Source organism: Copadichromis virginalis, linkage group LG1 (genome assembly GCF_057382275.1).
Source record: "Copadichromis virginalis isolate Kocher_CV1m ecotype Utaka linkage group LG1, C_Virginalis_male_GT1.1, whole genome shotgun sequence".
Classification (NCBI taxonomy): Eukaryota; Metazoa; Chordata; class Actinopteri; order Cichliformes; family Cichlidae; genus Copadichromis; species Copadichromis virginalis.
The window spans coordinates 6250892-6269285 of record NC_140618.1 but is presented as its reverse complement, the minus strand read 5'-3'; the positions used below and the strand labels follow the sequence as shown (position 1 = coordinate 6269285).

At 40.5% G+C, this 18394-nt stretch overlaps 1 protein-coding gene across 1 annotated transcript in view; it reads left to right on the top strand.

Moving 5' to 3' along the window:
- Nucleotides 1-17515, top strand: part of adamts18 (ADAM metallopeptidase with thrombospondin type 1 motif, 18) — a 55966-nt gene extending 38451 nt beyond the window's left edge. The window contains exons 17-24 of the mRNA XM_085436299.1: nt 3941-4061; nt 4864-4990; nt 8993-9197; nt 11673-11867; nt 13672-13742; nt 13924-14089; nt 15485-15683; nt 16574-17515. Coding sequence (XP_085292425.1) covers nt 3941-4061; nt 4864-4990; nt 8993-9197; nt 11673-11867; nt 13672-13742; nt 13924-14089; nt 15485-15683; nt 16574-16689 — 1200 coding nt within the window. The 3' untranslated portion in view covers nt 16690-17515. The remainder of the gene's footprint in view (nt 1-3940; nt 4062-4863; nt 4991-8992; nt 9198-11672; nt 11868-13671; nt 13743-13923; nt 14090-15484; nt 15684-16573) is intronic.
- The last annotated feature ends 879 nt before the right edge of the window (nt 17516-18394 follow it).

Below are 18394 nucleotides of genomic sequence, written 5' to 3'. Positions count from 1 at the left end.
TGTTTGTAGCCACTGAAAGTCATTCAAAGACGATAATAAACATTTTCCTTTCCTAAAGCCCAAAAAAAGAGGATAACTCAAGTCAATAAAGACCATCTTGAGCTATGATTTTTATTACTTAATAATTAAATTCCATATTTGTTTCGCTATGTTTTTCCTTTTCATTTTAAAGCATTTTTGAAAATGAAACCCTTAATTCTGCTAACCATCTGCCACAGTAACATGTCCTTGTCTGATGTATGTTTATTAGCACCAGGAAATGCAAAGAATTCCTTTGTGTCCCTGGTTCCCAAACTTATGTCTAATAATCTGATCACTGAAACAAATAGGAACAAAACTTCCCCAGGTGAGTTATCGGTGCAAAATATGAACAATATCATTAGGAAATATACTGGTTAAAAGATTTCAAGTTACACAACAATAATAATGTGAACATTTAGCAAGTGAAACACTCAAAACTTTACTGTTATGTTTGCCAAAAAAGACATATTCTTTGAGCTGCTTCGCCATAGCAGATTCACTCAAGGCTTGTTGGCAGTTTGGTGTTTAGAGGTTCCCAACATGTAAACTATATTTTAATGAGCAATGATTTCTCAGAAGTTATGTGGAAAAAAGAATTAGGGACTTTATGTTAGTTGAAACTTACAATACATCCTCATACGTAAACGACAAAACAGCTATATTGCCAGTAAGACCCAAAACACTCATGAATCTTTCCACATTTGCAATGCTAACGACACTAGTAACAAGACTAAACGTAGTATGGATGGTAATGGATGCTAAACTGCATTTGGTGGTTAAAGATGTGATGGTAGAAGGAAAATGTCTTCCGTCTGCAAAAAGCTTCTCATCTGTTGTATTTGCTAGCACAGTCACAAGCCCTGCTGGTATCATCACCAGTGCGTCTGAACAGTTTGGACATGATACATGCACTCACTAACACGTCTGTTGGAGGCCCCCTGAGTAAACCCTCTGCGTTGTGCTGTTAGTGTGTCAGTGCAGATAAGGCTCATGTAGAGTTTGGGTCAGTTTTCATGTCTTGTGACTAAATTCAGGCAATATTTTGCTGCTTCTGTAAGTTTGCTTTGACTACAAAGGAGTTCACAAGGCCAGTGTGTGTTCTGTCTATTAAATGGGAGCATGCAAGTCATTGAAATTATCGCTGGTATTGTTACTGATTGCAGAAAGTTGTTGATTTTGGCTTGAATAGTGGTAGGTAGGTGATTGTTTTTTGTTCGTATTGGTTTAGTTGTTACTGAAAGGTTGAGCTTTGGGTTTAAATGATCAAAAACTAAAGCAGCGGTGGGTAGGTTTGTCTGAAACTATTGTTTCTATTTGTCTCCTCAAATGCGAACACTGTGGTTGGTTGGGTGTTTTAAACATTGTACATTTCTTAGGAAAGAAAGATCAGTGATTTGGAAAGCTTGAACAATTCAAGGGCATCTAAGTCCTCTACTAAAGTGACTATAAAAACTCTGACCAGAGTTGTTTTTGTAGCTGCTGTTTCACATCACTGGTGGTTGTTTGGTGAAAGAGCAGAAAGTTGGTTTGCTTGGATAAGCACAATGTCCCTGTGTGGTTAGTGGTGGCAGTTTTTCAATGGCATTGGGTTTGGTTGGTGTTGGTAGCATGGACAAAGAAACTGTGGGTGTTAAAATGTGGCCAACCCTTATGTGGTTTTGTTGAGTCTGCAGTTTTTATCACTTTAGCAAGATACTAAAGTTTAGTATCTCAAACAATTAAGAATGTGTCACGGTGCTGGGTCATGTGACCCAGTGTTTGAATTTTTATGTATCTTTTGTATTCATTTGTGTTATAGTTTAACTCATCTAGTTGATTTCTAGGTTGCAGTTTAGTCCTTTGTTTCTTAGTCCCTTTTGTCATCTCTCCCTGGTCCGTGCGTCCACTTGTCATGTTTCATGTCTGTGTGGCTCCTGTTGTCAAGTTTGTGTCATGTCTATGTCTCTGTGTTTCCTGTTTTATTTTGGAAGAGTCTGTGTTTTGTTCATTGTAATTAGTGTTTCTCTCCCCTGTGTTGTCATTATGTTTCATTCTAGTCAGCTGTGTCCTCATATGTCTCCACTTCCCCTGATCATGTGTGTATTTAAGTCCTCAGTCTTCCTGTGTTTGTCGTCGTGTCATCTGTGTTACATCCCTCATGTCGTGTCAGGTTAAGTAGTTTCAGGATTCTTGTGGAGTTCATGCTTCTGTTAGTGATTCATGTATTTCATTGTTTCGTCATGCACTCTGCACAAGGTCCTGTTCATAGTCATTGCCAGTCTTCCTAGTTTGTCATAGTTAAGTCAAAGTTTTCCCAGTGTAGGTTCTAGTTTAGTTTCGCCTCTGTCCTTGCTGCTTTATGTTGCCCCTATATCAGCCATAATAAAGGCTCGCCTTTTGTTAAAGTTAGTTCTGTCTCCTCGCCTGTGTCCGCACCTGGGTCCTCCACACACTCTCCACATGGTCTGCCACTGCTGATTTGACTCGTAGGTAGTAATTAAGGTTACTTGATGGCAAAAATGCAGCCTAAAGACACTTAAACCATATAGATGTTGAGAAAGATCTTAAGTAGAAAATGTGACATCAGAACCACTTTTGCCCCAATAAAATTAAATTGAAGTATTGATTTTAAAACACTGACTTACGGATACATTTTTCTGACATTGGGTATCTGCTTGCTCATAGATTTACATCCCTCCTTTTGTCCCCCATCTTGCAATAGCTGACTTTATGCATTGGACAGTTAACAATCAGAAGGTTATTTTTAAGTTAGTGGAAGCGTCCCAGAGCTGTTTAATGTGGATTGAACCCAGGAGGTGCTTGGCGTTGAATGGTTGATGGTAGATTCCTTTCAACTTTAGGAAATACCCCAAAGAAAATACACCTGTCAAAATCCATTATCACAGATGCTGATAGACTGTGATGTTTCTCAAGAATCACAGGTGGACTTAATACATTTTGCCAAATGGGCTGAGGAGTAATAGTTACCCAACCTGGACTAAACCGTGGTTGGATGCAAAATAGACAAAGCTATGCTGTATACAATCCAGTGCAGTGTTTTGAAATGGTTTAAAATAACACACTAGGAGCTGACTATGTAAATGCATGTCAAGCAAAACTTTTCACCGCAGCAAGGAATTCTTATGGGGTTGTTTTAATGATAGCCTGATGCTTCTCCTGTAATGGGCATGTCTGCATTCATTCATCCATTAGTCTCTGCCTGACTTGAATGTTCAAATAAATCTCTTGTGCAGAAAAGGTACCTCAGAATCACTGGGCTGTGTAAAGGACGTGGTTAAAAAAAAGAGACACATCACAAAAGAAAATGGAAATTGTCCCTTGCATGAGCATTATATGATCCAAATAAAAGTGTGCTCATCCAGTTCAGAGTAGAAATGGAATAAAGCGTTTTGTAGGGTTTCTAGAATCTTCTCATTAGTAGGTAGTCTGTCGAGCAGCTCGAGTAAACTTGAACGGCCTAAATAGGCTAATCACATTGGCGGTTGTCTTGCATTTAGTCTCTTACAGTGGGGTTCATAACAAATGGGTAATTTGCTTTGGTTTAGAATGCGCAAGACATAATACATGGATTACTGGAGGTCTAATAATCAGTCGACATTTGAGGGAATACGTGGGTTTGGTGCTGAAAAGACATGTAGATGAACCAGTGCTAAATATTTGCCTTACTTAGCTTCTTAAATATTTAGTGTTCCTTTCTGTTTAGTATGCAGTAATGCTATATTCTCTAAATTAAGCTACAAAGGGCGGCTTAGAGCTTTGAGGAAGGATCTAAAGGTTGCTAGTGTCACTCCCTTGAGCAGCTGGGAAAACGCAGCTGTAGCCTGGTGGATGACTTACAGTTTGATAAATAAAGGTTAAAAGATAAACTTTCTCTACACAGCTGTCACCTTTTTTGACTGAATGTTTTCTTGTCTGATAGATCCTTCTGCAGGGAAAGAACCCGGGTGTGGTATGGGAGTACACTTTGCCTCGCACTGAGAGGAAGCCTGATTACAGCTGGGGTGTGGTGCGCTCGGATTGCTCTGCTCCCTGTGCCGGAGGTGAGGCAGTTTTTATTCGTATGTCCATCTGTTGATGCCTGGATAAAACTAGAGGAGTTCTGTACACAGGATAAGTAAATTAAATTAACATTTGCCAAAATCCACCACTGAACTGCAACAGTCAAATCAAGCTATTACTTTAATTGACAATGTAGCAGCAAAGACTTCAAACTTGGAATTGATGGAATTGATCATCAATTAAATAGCAAATAAACTAAGAAGACTTCTTTTAACATCTCAATTTGAAACAAAATCCCCAGCGTTTTAAAATCTGCTCAGGATTTGGAATGCATCAAATCAGCCCCTGATGAAAAGCCTGAATGGCATAGCAACAGAATCTAAGTTGCTTACAATAAAAGAGAGGCAGAAATATGTGCAGATGTACTAAAAGTGATAAGGAAAAGTTGTGTGTGTGTGTTTATAGGTCTGATTTTTCTGTGTGTGGCTGTTTTTGTGTTGTGTATAATACCCTGATGAACAGTGTTCCAGGAAATGTGCTAAGGTTAATGAAAAGCACCTTTGTCAGACTTTCTCCTGAAAGACTCACAGCTACTATCCAGCTTACTTGTTAGTGAATAGCTGTTGTGTTTAAGGTACATGTAGTTTCATTTGCCATGCCTCTAGGTGCTGCGACAGCCGGCAGACCTCTAGACATATTTTTTGTGTTGATTCATGACAGTTAGAAAATTTAAATTTGACTTTAAATGCATCCACATTGCAGGGATGAAAAATAAAGATCCTTAATTACCTGAAAGAAACACATTACGATTTCTCTGCTTCTCTCTCCCTGTCTCTCCATCAGGTCGTATCTCAACCAAGGCTATCTGTTTGCAGGACCAGAAGGCTCAGGTCAACTCCAGCATGTGTAATCCCCACACCAGGCCTGCACTGGGCTCCCATCTCTGCAATACGCAGCCTTGCCCTGCATAGTAAGTGTGTGTGGGTCAAAGAATTTCTATGTGTACAGTTGGCTGTGGGATATGTGGCATGTGTCTTTATGCTGCCAAATTTTCAGGAACCTAGGGCGCTGTTTTTTTTTTTTTTTAATAGGTGCGCACACACACACACACACACACACAAAAATACTGTGGTTGAGCTGTCTAGAGGTTGCCTGTGGTCTATTTGCTGTGGCTAGCCAGCACTCCGCTCAGCCTGTGTTCTTCTTGTCACTATCCTCGTCTTTTCTTGGCCCACTTTTTTTTTTTTTTTTTTGAGAAAACACATGAAAGCCCACTGCATCTTGTGCTCTTTTGGATAAGTCTTTGTTGCCTTGAAGTGTTTTCTCCAGCTGTGTCTCCATGTGAGTGTCAAGTGTTGGTAACTGATCTCTTGTCTACATGTATGCCCTGATGATTTTCATTCTTTCATTTAGACCATTTAGTTTAAACAATTTTAACATGGCCTTTTAACCCGTTAATGATCCTGAGACCTAAAAATGCAAAATATGAGAAAAAATGCTACATTGTTTTTGATCACTAGAAAGAAACTTTCCGAGCTCATGCTTCATCTGAGCTGAATCTACCGCTGAAGTCACAGAGGTCATGTCCATATTTCTGTCAGTGTTTGTAGTGAAATAACAAAAAGAGAGGGCTTCATTGTGGAAATGTAGTTAAAAGCAACCAACATCTTAGAATGCAAACTCTTTAGATTTTTAATATGGATTGTGACATTTTAGGCTAAATATCAAATTATGCAAATGCAAAAAAAAGAAACAAATTTTAGGCAATGATTTAACTAAAAAGGAAACATTGGGGTTGAGATGAAAAAATAAAGAAAAGGAAGGCTAAAGAGCAGGAAGAAGACATCAAAGCTGGCTCTGAACGACTGCTGATTTCTGTGCATACCCTCTCATATATACTCAGCCCAAAGCTTCCTGCATTTCTCAGTAGCAAAACCATGGCTGTGTTTTATCTCCTTGGTCTAGACACTGAGCCTAATGGCATGCATTTTTAAAGGAGACAGTGCATTTTGGGACCAATGCAGCAAGCAAAGGAGGAAAACAGGAGATAGTTCAGTGGAGTAACAAGTTGAAACAGCGCTGAATAAATGGCCCCTCTTCTACAGTATGTAGGGCTTTGGCTTGGGGAAATTGAGCTAGCTTGATTTACAGCATTGCTCCAAAGAACAGGCAAGAAACTGTGTCTTAGGTTCAGAGAGAGTACTCACTCATGCACATGCAAACACACACACAGAGAAAAGCAACATGCCAACATAGAAAGGCAGCATGCATTCTTATAGTTCCTTTTCCAAATGCATAATGCTGGAATCATGTATTTCTGGTCCAAACCGTGCTTTAAAAGTAGAAATATAAGCTGCTTCTCTGATCTTAATGATGTTGTTATTTTGTTCACTATTAGCCATGCTACAACAAGTCCAGACTGAACTTTCTCCTGTGTCAGGAATTGAATAAGCCAGACAGCTATCAGTTACACCTCCAGCATACAGCCTCTGTTTCTTACTAAGTTTCCCACCACCCGAGAGGACATTTCCTGCTCCTAATCTTGGGCATACCATTTCTGCTATCTCGGTGAAAGCTATTAAACAGCCTTGTTGCGTGTCCCATCCGCCTCTTTTTGCTTAGCGCAGAAAATGGTATAAATAATTACTGTCCATGCAGGGAAATAAATAAGCTTGACACCCATGGATTCTATTTTCTACAGTAGCTGACAGTTTTTCTCAGATGGTTGTGAGTATGGGCCAATTTATGGATGCTACACAGGAAGCAAGTTGAGTTGAGTGAGCAGCATGAAAGCTTTAATGACTGCATTAAGACCTCCAGGATGTATGGGCACGCATTCAAGAGCCCAGCAGAGAAAAGAAAAATTGACAATGAGGTGGATGCATGTGTACTATGTGAGTGAACATCAGTGTTTGGGGGTGTGTGTGTGTGTGTGTGTGTGTGTGTGTGTGTGTGTGTGTGTGTGTGTGTGTGTGTGTGTGGAAGGAGGGGTAATGTGAAAGTGCCTGTTTATCTCTGTGACATGTATCTCGGGTGCTGACAGGCCTATCCATGTTTTATTGTGCAGAGATGGAAGGATTCCCATGGGGCCAGGCCAGTCTAGCCATGCAGAGCCAGTCAACCCCCACCCCAAGCCCAACGCTCACAGCCTCACATAAAATACACACACAGCTTCACCCGTTCACTCTTATCTACTCCCTTTCTTTTGCTTTAGACCTGTTCTCTCTCTACTTTGCGGGGATGCTGGACTGTGATGTTGCAGCAGGTTCCCATAACATGGGGACGGAAGGAGAATTTTAATAAGTCAGTTCAAACATTTGGGCTAGCTTGAAATTAGGAAGAGAATCCTCCTTTAAAGATATTTAACTCAGCATGAACATCAGTTTTGTAAGTGCCAACAAATCAGTTCAAACGATCTATGTACCAGGCATATTTACCACTTTTTAGGATCTATACTGCAAAGTTAAGAGTAAAATAACTTCAACATGAAAAGAGCACCTTTATCTTATTACTCTTTTCAACTTGCAACAGCTTCTAGAGCTCACTGAATGTTTGTGAAGAGACAAAGGACACAGTAAATGCATTTGCTAAAGGACTGGACATGTGTGGGAAATGCAAACCAGACAAGCAGCTTGTTAAAGAAGGTTGGATTGTGGTATATAATTATGCTTAGGATCTTAAGAAAACCACACGGCTCCAATATTAGAATTAGAATAGTTCCATTCACTGGTGGTACCTGGTCTGCAGCCATGCAAGTACCAGAAAATATACAGTCGAGCTTTTCAGAACCTCCTTTGCAGCAATGTGCTGTTCCTACCTCAGGTAATGAAACATTTTAGAGATACAAATTACAGCTAGGTCAGTGGTGGTTTGCAGTGAAGCGGAGTGGCTCTTCAGCCACTTTCCCCCAATGATATATTGTTATTTATAAGCCAGGAAAAACAGCAGGGGAAAAAGCAAAACAGTCCACAAGCCAAAAAATCCCAAACCATTCCTTTTGGGTCCCACTGGTTGACATCTATCCCATTTCCAAATTGTAGTTTAGTCCCGCAGCTTCATTTGCCTGTGGCATTTGAACAAAAATGAAAGCATTTTTCTTCCCCTGAAGCAGGTCGGTGGTATGGAGGAATGGTCCCTGTGGTAGCGTGTTCTCTCAGAACTGGACAGCGCCATCTGCCCATCCCTCCATCTCCCTCTTCTAAGCCTGTGGTTGTCAGACCACTCATTTGGTGAAATCTCCCCCTACAGCCCTGATGCCAAGACAGAAACTATTTTAGACATAACAGGAGGCTTTTCATCAGTGGTGAAGCAGGATTTCAAAAGGACAAAGAGCGAAGAGATTAGAAGTAAGAAGATGAGGGCAGAGTGAACAGGTGAAAGAGAAATAAATGAGCCAAACAAACCAAAGGGGAAGAAAAAGTGTTGCATGTTGTGGTTGGCCTTGAGGAACTTGAAAAAGCTGTCATTAAGAGTCAGGTATAGAAATGGTTTTCCTGTTTAGTTTCATATACAATGATAAATATGGAGATTGATCGAACTGCAGAGACATGAAGATATATTCTGTCTTTTCTTTTATTGCTGATAACCAGCTCTGAGCCAAGAATCTAACTTAATAAATTCATTTTTTTAATTTAACCAGGGTAGAAAGGGCTGTTTTACGAAGCACAACAATAAGAACTTTTCAGAGATGTTTGGTGCGATGACAGCTTGTATTTCAGTGGGTAATTGAGGTTTATTGGTAAAAAGGAAGTTTTTCTTTCCCACTCATGCACTTGGGAAAAGCACAGAGTGGGATTGTCAGTTTCTATGATATTGTAAGGTCTTGAACTTGGAATATGCAGCTCTGTGAGACAACTGTGCTGAATGGCACTAAAGTAAGATGCAATTAAATAAAACTCAATTTCTGTATTTGAGCAGTGACTGAGGCAAACCTTCCATGTTTTCTTAAATCTCCTCTGCTCTCTTGGCACAGTTGGGCACCAGGAGACTGGGGTGCTTGCAGTCGGTCATGTGGTGGCGGTCAACAAACCAGGACACTGCGCTGCATGAGGAAGGTAACCTACCAACGGGAGGAGGTGGTGGCGCACTCCTTCTGCCCTGTAATCTCTCCGGCCCAAGTCCAGCCCTGCCACACCCAGTCCTGCCCGCCAGAATGGAGCACTGGATCTTGGTCACAGGTGGGTTTGTAGCAACATTCCAAAACCACAAGAGCAGCGTAGCTTTTAATTTTGACAGTCCACGTTGACCTAGGATGAATCGCTATGAAGTTTTGTACTGACATTTACGATCCCTGCAAGTCAAATCCTAATGACTTTGGGAACCTCTACCTTTTCCTTTATTGCCACATGAGGTTTATATTCATGGTTTAAGGAAAATATTTTGGCAACTACTAAATGGATTTCTGTGACACTAGTTACTGTTATTCATGTTCCCCATAGGGTAGTCTGCAATAACTCTGCTGACCCTTCACCTAACAGTCAATCTAGTGCCATTAACAAACTCAATGTTAACACTTAGCAAATGTCCGTACGCAAACATGTTAAACTCAAGAATTAAACTGTTGTGCTCTCCATGGCATTACACTGATCACATTTAGAACACAGTAGCACTGCACAGCTTCAGAAAGCTCTTAGCAAAATATTGAACACTTTTTTCTACACACATTAAGAGCGACCGTGGCTCAGGGGGTTGGGAAGCGTATCTGTAACCGGAAGGTCGCCGGTTCGATCCCCGGGCTCTCTGTCCTGGTCGTTGTGTCCTTGGGCAAGACACGTTACCCTACTGGTGTTAGCCAGAGGGGCCGATGGCGTGATATGGCAGCCTCGCTTCTGTCAGTCTGCCCCAGGGCAGCTGTGGCTACAACCGTAGCTTGCCTCCACCAGTGTGTGAATGTGAGAGTGAATAGTGGCATTGTAAAGCGCTTTGGGTGCCTTGAAAAGCGCTATATAAATCAAATCCATTATTATTATTATTATTATACCAAGACGATCTGACATTTTATTTACTCCTGTGCATTTCCCACCATGAAAAAGGCTTTAGGTATTGTTTTATAAATTTTGGTTAAAAAATGAGTTTATTTCACTCATAGGTGTCAATACCCAGTCTTTGCCTACTCTATTGTTAAGTCATTATTTTTTTACTAAAAGGGTTAGAGGTTATGAGGGATATCTGTCATAGCTAATTTATTTTCCTTAAGTGCAAGTAAAGCATCACCAGTGTGTGGTCAATGCACACTGGTATGTCTCTGCCTGACAGAACCCTGTCTGTGTCTAGGAAGGTACATATTCACTCATACACTGAGTTTCCTTTTCAAGCTGTCAGTTGTTTCACTCAAGCTCAAACAAATGCTCTGCTGCCCTCTGTTGGATTTTTTTGCCTTTATTTAGATAGGTGGGTCCCATTAAGATTATTTTCCTATTTATAGGAAGTTCTGGATTTGTGGAACACAGTACGAGATAAATTACACAATGTAATAGTCTTTACTAGTAAAGAAAGATCACTTGTCAGGAACATTAAAGTTTTAAAAAAATTCAGATTAAAACAAATTCTTACCCTTTTCTATAGTTCACCTCCTGTCAAAATTAAGTCCTTTGTGTTGTTTGACATATCTATTTAAGAACTAACTGTATCCATCTAGTAACATAGCACATGCTTAAATAACGACACAGCTACATAAGGTGGAGTCAACTCTTTTATAAGCAATGAGTAGTTATTCGCTGCACAGAACTGTTTTGTTTCTTTGCAAAGCATGGTCTTGATTACATTGTTTAATGATCTGGCTAGTTGATGGATTTGGCTGGTTCCTCTTTATCTACAGTGCATCACATAATAGACTGAGCCTTTCAGTGCTCATATCCCTGTATACAATATTAATAGCCTGGCAGCACATCTGATACTTTGTAAACTGTTCCAGGTTGTTTAGCTGATGTGACCTGTGCAGTCCGGACATTCAGCTGCCATTCAGCCATCATTCTTCGGGACACTCAAATTGTGTGTTTGCACTATTTTGTAACAGCAGCCTGAGTTCAGTTTGCGGTCAGGCAGAGACAAGGCCAGCGTCCCTGAAAAGATCAATCGGAGCTTTTAGTGACAAGAGGACAACTGGGATGTGTGTAGTTGTGAGTGTAGATGCTCAGATGTGTGTGTCTGTTCTCTAATAAATTAATGCGGTGTGTTCAGATAATCTGCCCTGATGGCTGTGCTCCTCAGTCCCAGTGGGGCAGTTCGACTCTGCTGTCCATCTCTCTGCAGTTCACATGGAGTTTACAGAACCAATGTCCTGTTAGTGAGGACTTTGATGAGTTGGGGTCACATTCATCCCAGAGTTATTGGTTTATTGTGTTTAATGACAGGCCATAATGTGCTGCCATCAAACCAGTGACCTTCTGTTTGCTTATCCACCATGTGGTGAATTAGGAATGCATTAACAGTGTCTGTGCCAAGGATTTAACTGCTGTTAATATGGCCTAATGTTTAAATGTGATGGAAGCTGAAGGTTAAACCAATCATAAGACTATAAGTGTATGTGCGTACAAGTAATCTGTGTATGGCCATTAAACCTTTGCTTAGTGAATCATTAATATCCCAAGGATCATCTGTAGTTTTGACTTTTGCTCCACAATGACTTTTACTTCCTACTTGTCCGTGTTCAGTGCTCCAAGACCTGCGGCCGTGGCCTGAGGAAGCGGACCGTGTTTTGCCGCAGCACCGATCCAGGGGCCAAAGCTGTGGTGGTGCCCGACAGCATGTGCAGACAGCACCACAGACCCAAAGCCCAAGAGACCTGTGTCCTGCGGCGTTGCCCTAAGAATGAGAGGCTTCAGTGGATCCCCACTCCTTGGGGAGAGGTAAGAAAAAAGGACTCATGAAACTCAAGAAAAATGGAAGTGAACTGAATTTTGAGTTCAGATCCGCAGTGAGGCATTTCTATTTGTGGGTCAGTTTGTTGCTTATTGGTGTGTCTGTCTCAGTACAGTGCGACAGATGAAAAAGTAGTGTCCTGAAACTATATAAAACATCAGGAATAAACATTCTTTTTTTTGATGTTGGACCCTCAGAATAAAGAATACAAAGCCCTCTTTCTAGCTTGCCCATTTTTCAAAAACACTTAACAATCATACAGGGAGAAATCTATCATAGAACAGAGAAAGCAGTTTCACAGCCAGCAGCCTCAATAGACCAGAATGAAATGCAACATGTTTCATCTGGAACTATCATTACTCCTCTGCTTCATTTCCCCGCACTGCGCTTGTTGAAAATAATACTGGCACAAACAAATTGAACTGGGAGTAGAGGAGGCAGGTTGGGGGAAATAAGTAACTCTATATATTTTACAAAACTGAACATCTAACTTTTTGTGACCTGTGGAAGATGCATTTCTGCAAAGAAACTACCAACAACCAAAATCAGGGAATTAAACTAACCGTAGTGTTTATAATTCATTTCATTTCACACATTATCAGTACATACTACCAATGCGCAAATTACAGTAGGTGACCTAATTAATATTTTACAATCTGCTGTGGTGAGCGCAGCTGAAAGAAGATGTTTGAATATTGAGAGATGAAGAAAACAGTACAATAATTATCTACACCTGAAGCCCTTTTTTGCATTCTTTTTACAAATAGCAACGTTAACTTAATAATTGCAGTGAAAAAAACAAACATCTGTGAAAAATCTTGGCTGTGTTAGTGAGATACTCGAGCCTCTTGCACTTCACTCTGCTTCTCTGTGGCTGTGTGAGAGGGAGCTGCCTGGGTCCCGCTCACAGCCAAATAAGCTGAGAGTGAAAGAGAGAGAAAGTGAGTGAGCGCAGAAGGACAGAAGCAGTGTGACCACAAATGACAGCAAAACGAGTCTCATTTTTCAAAACCAAAAAACTTCAAGCTCCTCTTTTGTGCACATATTCTTCTCATCTAGCTCCAACCTCTTTTTCATCCTCCCTGTTGCTCTTCAAGCCTTCAGTGTACTGAACCTTGTAGGCCCTGAACCTTTTCTAGCCATTAACAGGGTGTCTGCCTGGCATGTTCAAATTGCCCACCGTAGCCTTAGGAAGTGCAGTTTTGGAAATGTATAACATGTATAGTCAGAAATGTTATAGATTGTTTCTGCTCGACTAAACTTTGCGTGATGTGACTTTTATTTGCCCCATTGAAAGTACTTAGTTGTTAGTAAATATTTGTTTTGCTATACACTTGGAGCCATGAGTGTGAATGATAGGTGGTTAATGGGGTCCCATGCTTCTGAAATGGATAATGATTAGCAGCGGTTGCTACTTTGTGACAGATCAAATGTGTTGGCTCACTCGATACTAATACTGAGAAGTTTCACCCAGGTGAATCTGTGGAAGTCAGTTCAGATAGGATTTTTTTTCTGCATTTGTGCCAAAGATGGTCATATTTTTACCTGTTGTAGCAGAAAGCCGGGCTGATAAAACACACAGGTGACACAAACTGTCTGCTCATCATATATAATGACTGAAAAATACACAGTAAAGCATATCAGGGTTTTCTTTTTTTTTTTTTTTTGCTCCTTAACTACAACAGTAAATGAGCTTGCGGTGTCTGTAACTACAGGAACCATCCCATCACTTACAACCACTCACAGAGTTCATTTTCTAAAGCTGTCCCTCCTGCTTGCACTCTGTTTCAGTGCTCCAGGTCGTGTGGCTCAGGCATCCAGAAAAGAGAGCTTCACTGTGGGGAGAGAGACTCACAGGGAGGGTATGTGCCTTCAACTACACACTAAGAAATCCCTCATACTTTAATAGATCTGCACAGATACTTGAGACCCCACTGTGCCATCTGTTTACTATCATCTGAGTCAGAATTTCAATGTTTTTCAAATGAGAAGCTCTGTAGGAATAGTCATTTTGAGCAGATAGCCTGTCCTCTCGTTGCACAGGTATGTGGCGTTTACTATACGGAGGTGCAGGAATATAGCCAAACCTTTGGTGGATCTTCAGCAAGGATGCAACCGAGGTCCATGCCCAGAGCTCCCTCGGGTGGTCCCTGGAAGAACGACCTCAAGCGTAGTGGTCTTAGGCTGGTACGCCTCTCCCTGGCAGCAGGTAGATTTTCTTGTGCTTTGGTTAAATGCTATCTATATCAAAAGATTTTACGGATACTTGTGTGTTCAAGCTGAAAATCTCACAGTTTGAAGATTTTCTACCTTATATGACACAGTATGATTACAGCTTTGATGTGTTAAAGTTACACTGGTAAAAATATAAAAAGGGACACTTCATATCCATTTGTTAAACATCGTGTCAAGAAATGTTATTTTATCTACCTTTAAAGTTTATTCAGACTGACCCATGTTGCACTACTGCCTCTATGGGTCAGCTCACATCAGCAACACATCCTGAGCCCTCGACTGTCACACAGAGTTGGTCTTAGGTCAGTTTTCACTTAAATCGGACTAAACACGGACTGCCATTGTCGGACTCTGATTGGTTATGTCATGAGGCATGTGATACTGATGTAAAAAGTGTAAGAACTGCTCAAAACCTGATTTCATTCTTTTTGAACTATTCTGTCACAGTACTTGTCACAGTAAAGATTTATAAGTTGCACACATTGTAAGTGACAGATGATTGACTAGAGCAGCCTTTTATTGTTAACAGTACCCAGCATGTTCAGTCCTTGCCATGCAAATCACTGATATCAAATGGAATGCTGCCTTGGCAGTAGGTATACTGAAATGGCTTAGTGGGCTTCAGATTGAACTTGCTTTAACTTGTGTCCACTCTAATATGAATGGGTTGGACACACCACTCTAGACTCGGGTGATATGTACACCAGCTCTAAAAATTGATTTATTTTCTATTTCACTGTCTCTGAATTGACATTTTTTCGCTTTTGTTTAAGAGACTCTCTTCAGTCTGAGTCTTTTGCATAAATCATTAATTGTTACTAATTGTCATAATACCACATTCAAGTGCCCCCCCCCCCCAAGAAAACTAAGTGGCAGACTATACAGTGTAGGTGATGTAAGTTTACAGATGTAGCAGAGGTCTTAGCCAGAAGTGGAACTGTGGATATGTGGGATAGGCCAAAAGATGTAGAGTCTTTTGGGGTACGGTTGTGTCGACTATGTGTTACATCATCTATTATGCAAAACGTCTTAAGGGCAACCTCTTATAGTGCAGGTCTTATTCTGCTTGATCTCAAGCTTGTGATCCTTGTATGATTCCACCAGAGAAGATATCTCTTGAGACCTGCTGCAGGGCAGGTACATGGTGTTAGGGTTGTTTGTTTTCTTCATCTGTTCTTTGTCTCTGCGTAGAGTTTTCTTCCATTCTTTCCCCTCCCTCCCTCCCCTTATCCCTTTATTACAGCTGCTTTTCCTCTCTCAAACTTTTTCCCCTCTTATTTGTATGACTGTGCTTCCTCTTGTATCTCTTCTTCTCATTTGTTTCTTTTCTTTTTGGCTCACTGCCTCTTCTCTCCTGCCTTTGTCTCAGTGCTCTGTGTCCTGTGGCGGAGGAGTCCAGACTCGATCCATCCAATGTCTTCGACAAGGTCGCCCCGCAGCTGGCTGCCTGCCACACCAGAGGCCTGTCACTTCTAGGGCATGCAACACGCAGTTCTGCCCGGCTGCTCCCCCGGCTCCAGCACATCGCTCTAGCAGCCGGGTCACAGCTGCTGGACCAGCACTGAAAGGTATATTTCTCCGAGGGAGCAAAGAACAAATTTATTCAGCATCATTAAATGATGACCATATAATTACAGACATGGAGGAGATTTACTATTGAGATTTCATTCAAAGACTAGCAGCCCAAGAGTTTGCAAGAGTTAGCATCATACTGTATCAAAGTAATATCAGAATCAGAATCAGAATACTTTATTGATCCCTGGGGGAAATTATTTTTTGTTACAGTGCTCCGTTTTAAACCATTGGCAAACCAATTAGTTAGCATGCCAACACACTAATGTGTAGCACACTTCAGTTTGTTAGTATTTTGCATGTTAAGGAGCTGAACCATTTCTCACCTTTTCGGTGGCGATGACTCAGACAAGAGAGCATTTGGACTATTAATTGGAAGGTTGGTGGCGCAGTCCTCATTTCCTCCAGTTTAGGCGTTCTTGAGCAAAATAGTGAACTCCAAATTGCCCCTGATGCATCCATCAGAGTATGATTGTGTGCATGATAGTTAAAAAGTGCTTAAAGGCATAGAATTAAATGCTGTACGAACGAGTGTTTGTAAATGGCTTTCAATAACAAGCACTGTATAAGTATCAGTCCATTTATATTAGCAGGCCAGTGTGTAACAGTTATTAACATCATTAAACACTGGCCTATACACAGCTTAAAACCAGCATGTTAGTATTGCCATTGGGAGCATATTAACATGCTGACATTAGCACTGTGTGTGTTGGTGTTCAACTAATTAGTCACTGAATGAACTGAAAAACAAAAAAGTTTAGCAATAATTTAGTCAAATGTTTTCTGGTTTGCTACTTTCTTTGCTTTGTTTATTCTCATATCTTCAAGTTAATGTTTATTCTTATAATATGTATAATAGCATTGCTTCTTTTTGTTTTCTCTTCAGAAGAACACTGTGTGGATCACTTCAGCTGGTGCCACTTGGTCCCTCAGCACGGCGTCTGTAACCACAAGTTCTATGGAGAGCAGTGCTGCAAGTCCTGCTCCAGCAAGAAGCCATAGAGCTCTGACACCTCTGAGTCCACAACGGCCAGCCTCGAACAAAAGTGCTGCTACGGAGACCATTCAGGGGCAAATACCCACTACACACAGGACTGTGCACAGCAATGTGTGTTTTCTTCCTGGAGTACTTGACTAATGCATTTTGTATAGAAGTGAAAGAGTACATACACAGACTTTGTTCAAGAAGGCAACGTGGCTGCTGATGCTCTTCTGCCAAAGTGGTGTCATCAGGTCAATGCTCACATTGAAACTGGAAAGACAGTGAAATCCAAACTGAAGACTTGTTGTAAAATATATGTATCTTGATATTTTGTGGAGTATTTTCCTCTTGAAACCCCTGAAACTAGAAAGCCATCAGGACAACAGGAAAGAACAATAGTGTGATTAGTTATATGTTGTGCATTTAAAGGCATCTGGTTTCGTATGTCTTTGTTTAAGTTATTATGGGTCCTAATATATGATTTTACATTTTGTGAGATTTACAGTGGATTTGGGACATGTTATTTTTGTGTTTTGTGCCAGTCACCCTTGCATTCACATGATTCAGTTTTATATGGGGCGTTAGTAATCAGGTGAACTGCACTTCTCCTTCACATGATGTCCACTTGTCCTGTTTACTACTCCTGAATCGCACCACGTCACATTCATGTCAGTGCTATTTAAACATCCGTATCTGTGTACCTAAAATATGTTATTCAACTGCGTTGTAAGTGGTTGTATTTTTTTTTAAATCTCTGCTTTATCTTTATGGTAAATAACTTCACCATCTATCTGCTTTTCTTTTCTTCACTGCATTCTCTCTATCGATTACAGCCACAATGAGGTGAATAATGAGTAAGGCTGTCTGCAAGCCTGGGGGAGAGTAGAGGAGGGTAAAGAGGATGATTGCTCGGTAAGCGTGGGTGCAGTCTAGATAGCAAGGGGTTTTGGTTATTGAGAGAGAGTAGTGTAGGTGTGTTCTTCACAGAAGTCTGGTCAAAATATAGAGACGTGGCAGGTTGAGCTTGAGATAAGAGATGATGCACTCGTGTTCATTTCTGTTTTGATTGGGGCACAAAACAACATAAAAACAACATATATGCAGTAGTTTGGTTGAAGGGAATTTTAATGGCTCAAACTCTAAAAGCAGACAGTAATGTAAAATAGACTGACTGATTTATTGGCAATCCAATATTAGCTACTGGCTGGTCTCTCAATATCTACATTTATAACAACCGATAAATACAATTTCTTAAAAGAGATCAAGGAAGAAAAGCAAAAACACCCTTGAACCAATATGAAATCAAGACGTAAACAAACCAATATCTATTTCTTTAAATAAAAGAATCTGCAAACATGATTGATCAATGTATAAATAGTCTACAAACTCACCTATTATGCTATTTGATTTACCCCCTTAAGAAAACGACTAATAATTTGAGACTTCAGGTAATACTGTATTTATAGATGTATATAAATATACAGTATAAAAACGAAATTGTAGTCAGGCTAAAATTTTCTTCGTACATAAAACTGTTGCCTGTAGTGACAAACCAATGAAAAAATGTGATGCATTTTAACTTCTTGGTTTTTTTTATATTTCCCCCACATCTTTACAATTCACTTTCTCTTCTCTGATCAGTCTAAAAAAAACTTGTTATTCTCACTTTGCATAAGACCACATAAAAGAATTAGCAAGGTTAGCAACTAACTGGTAAACACAGGA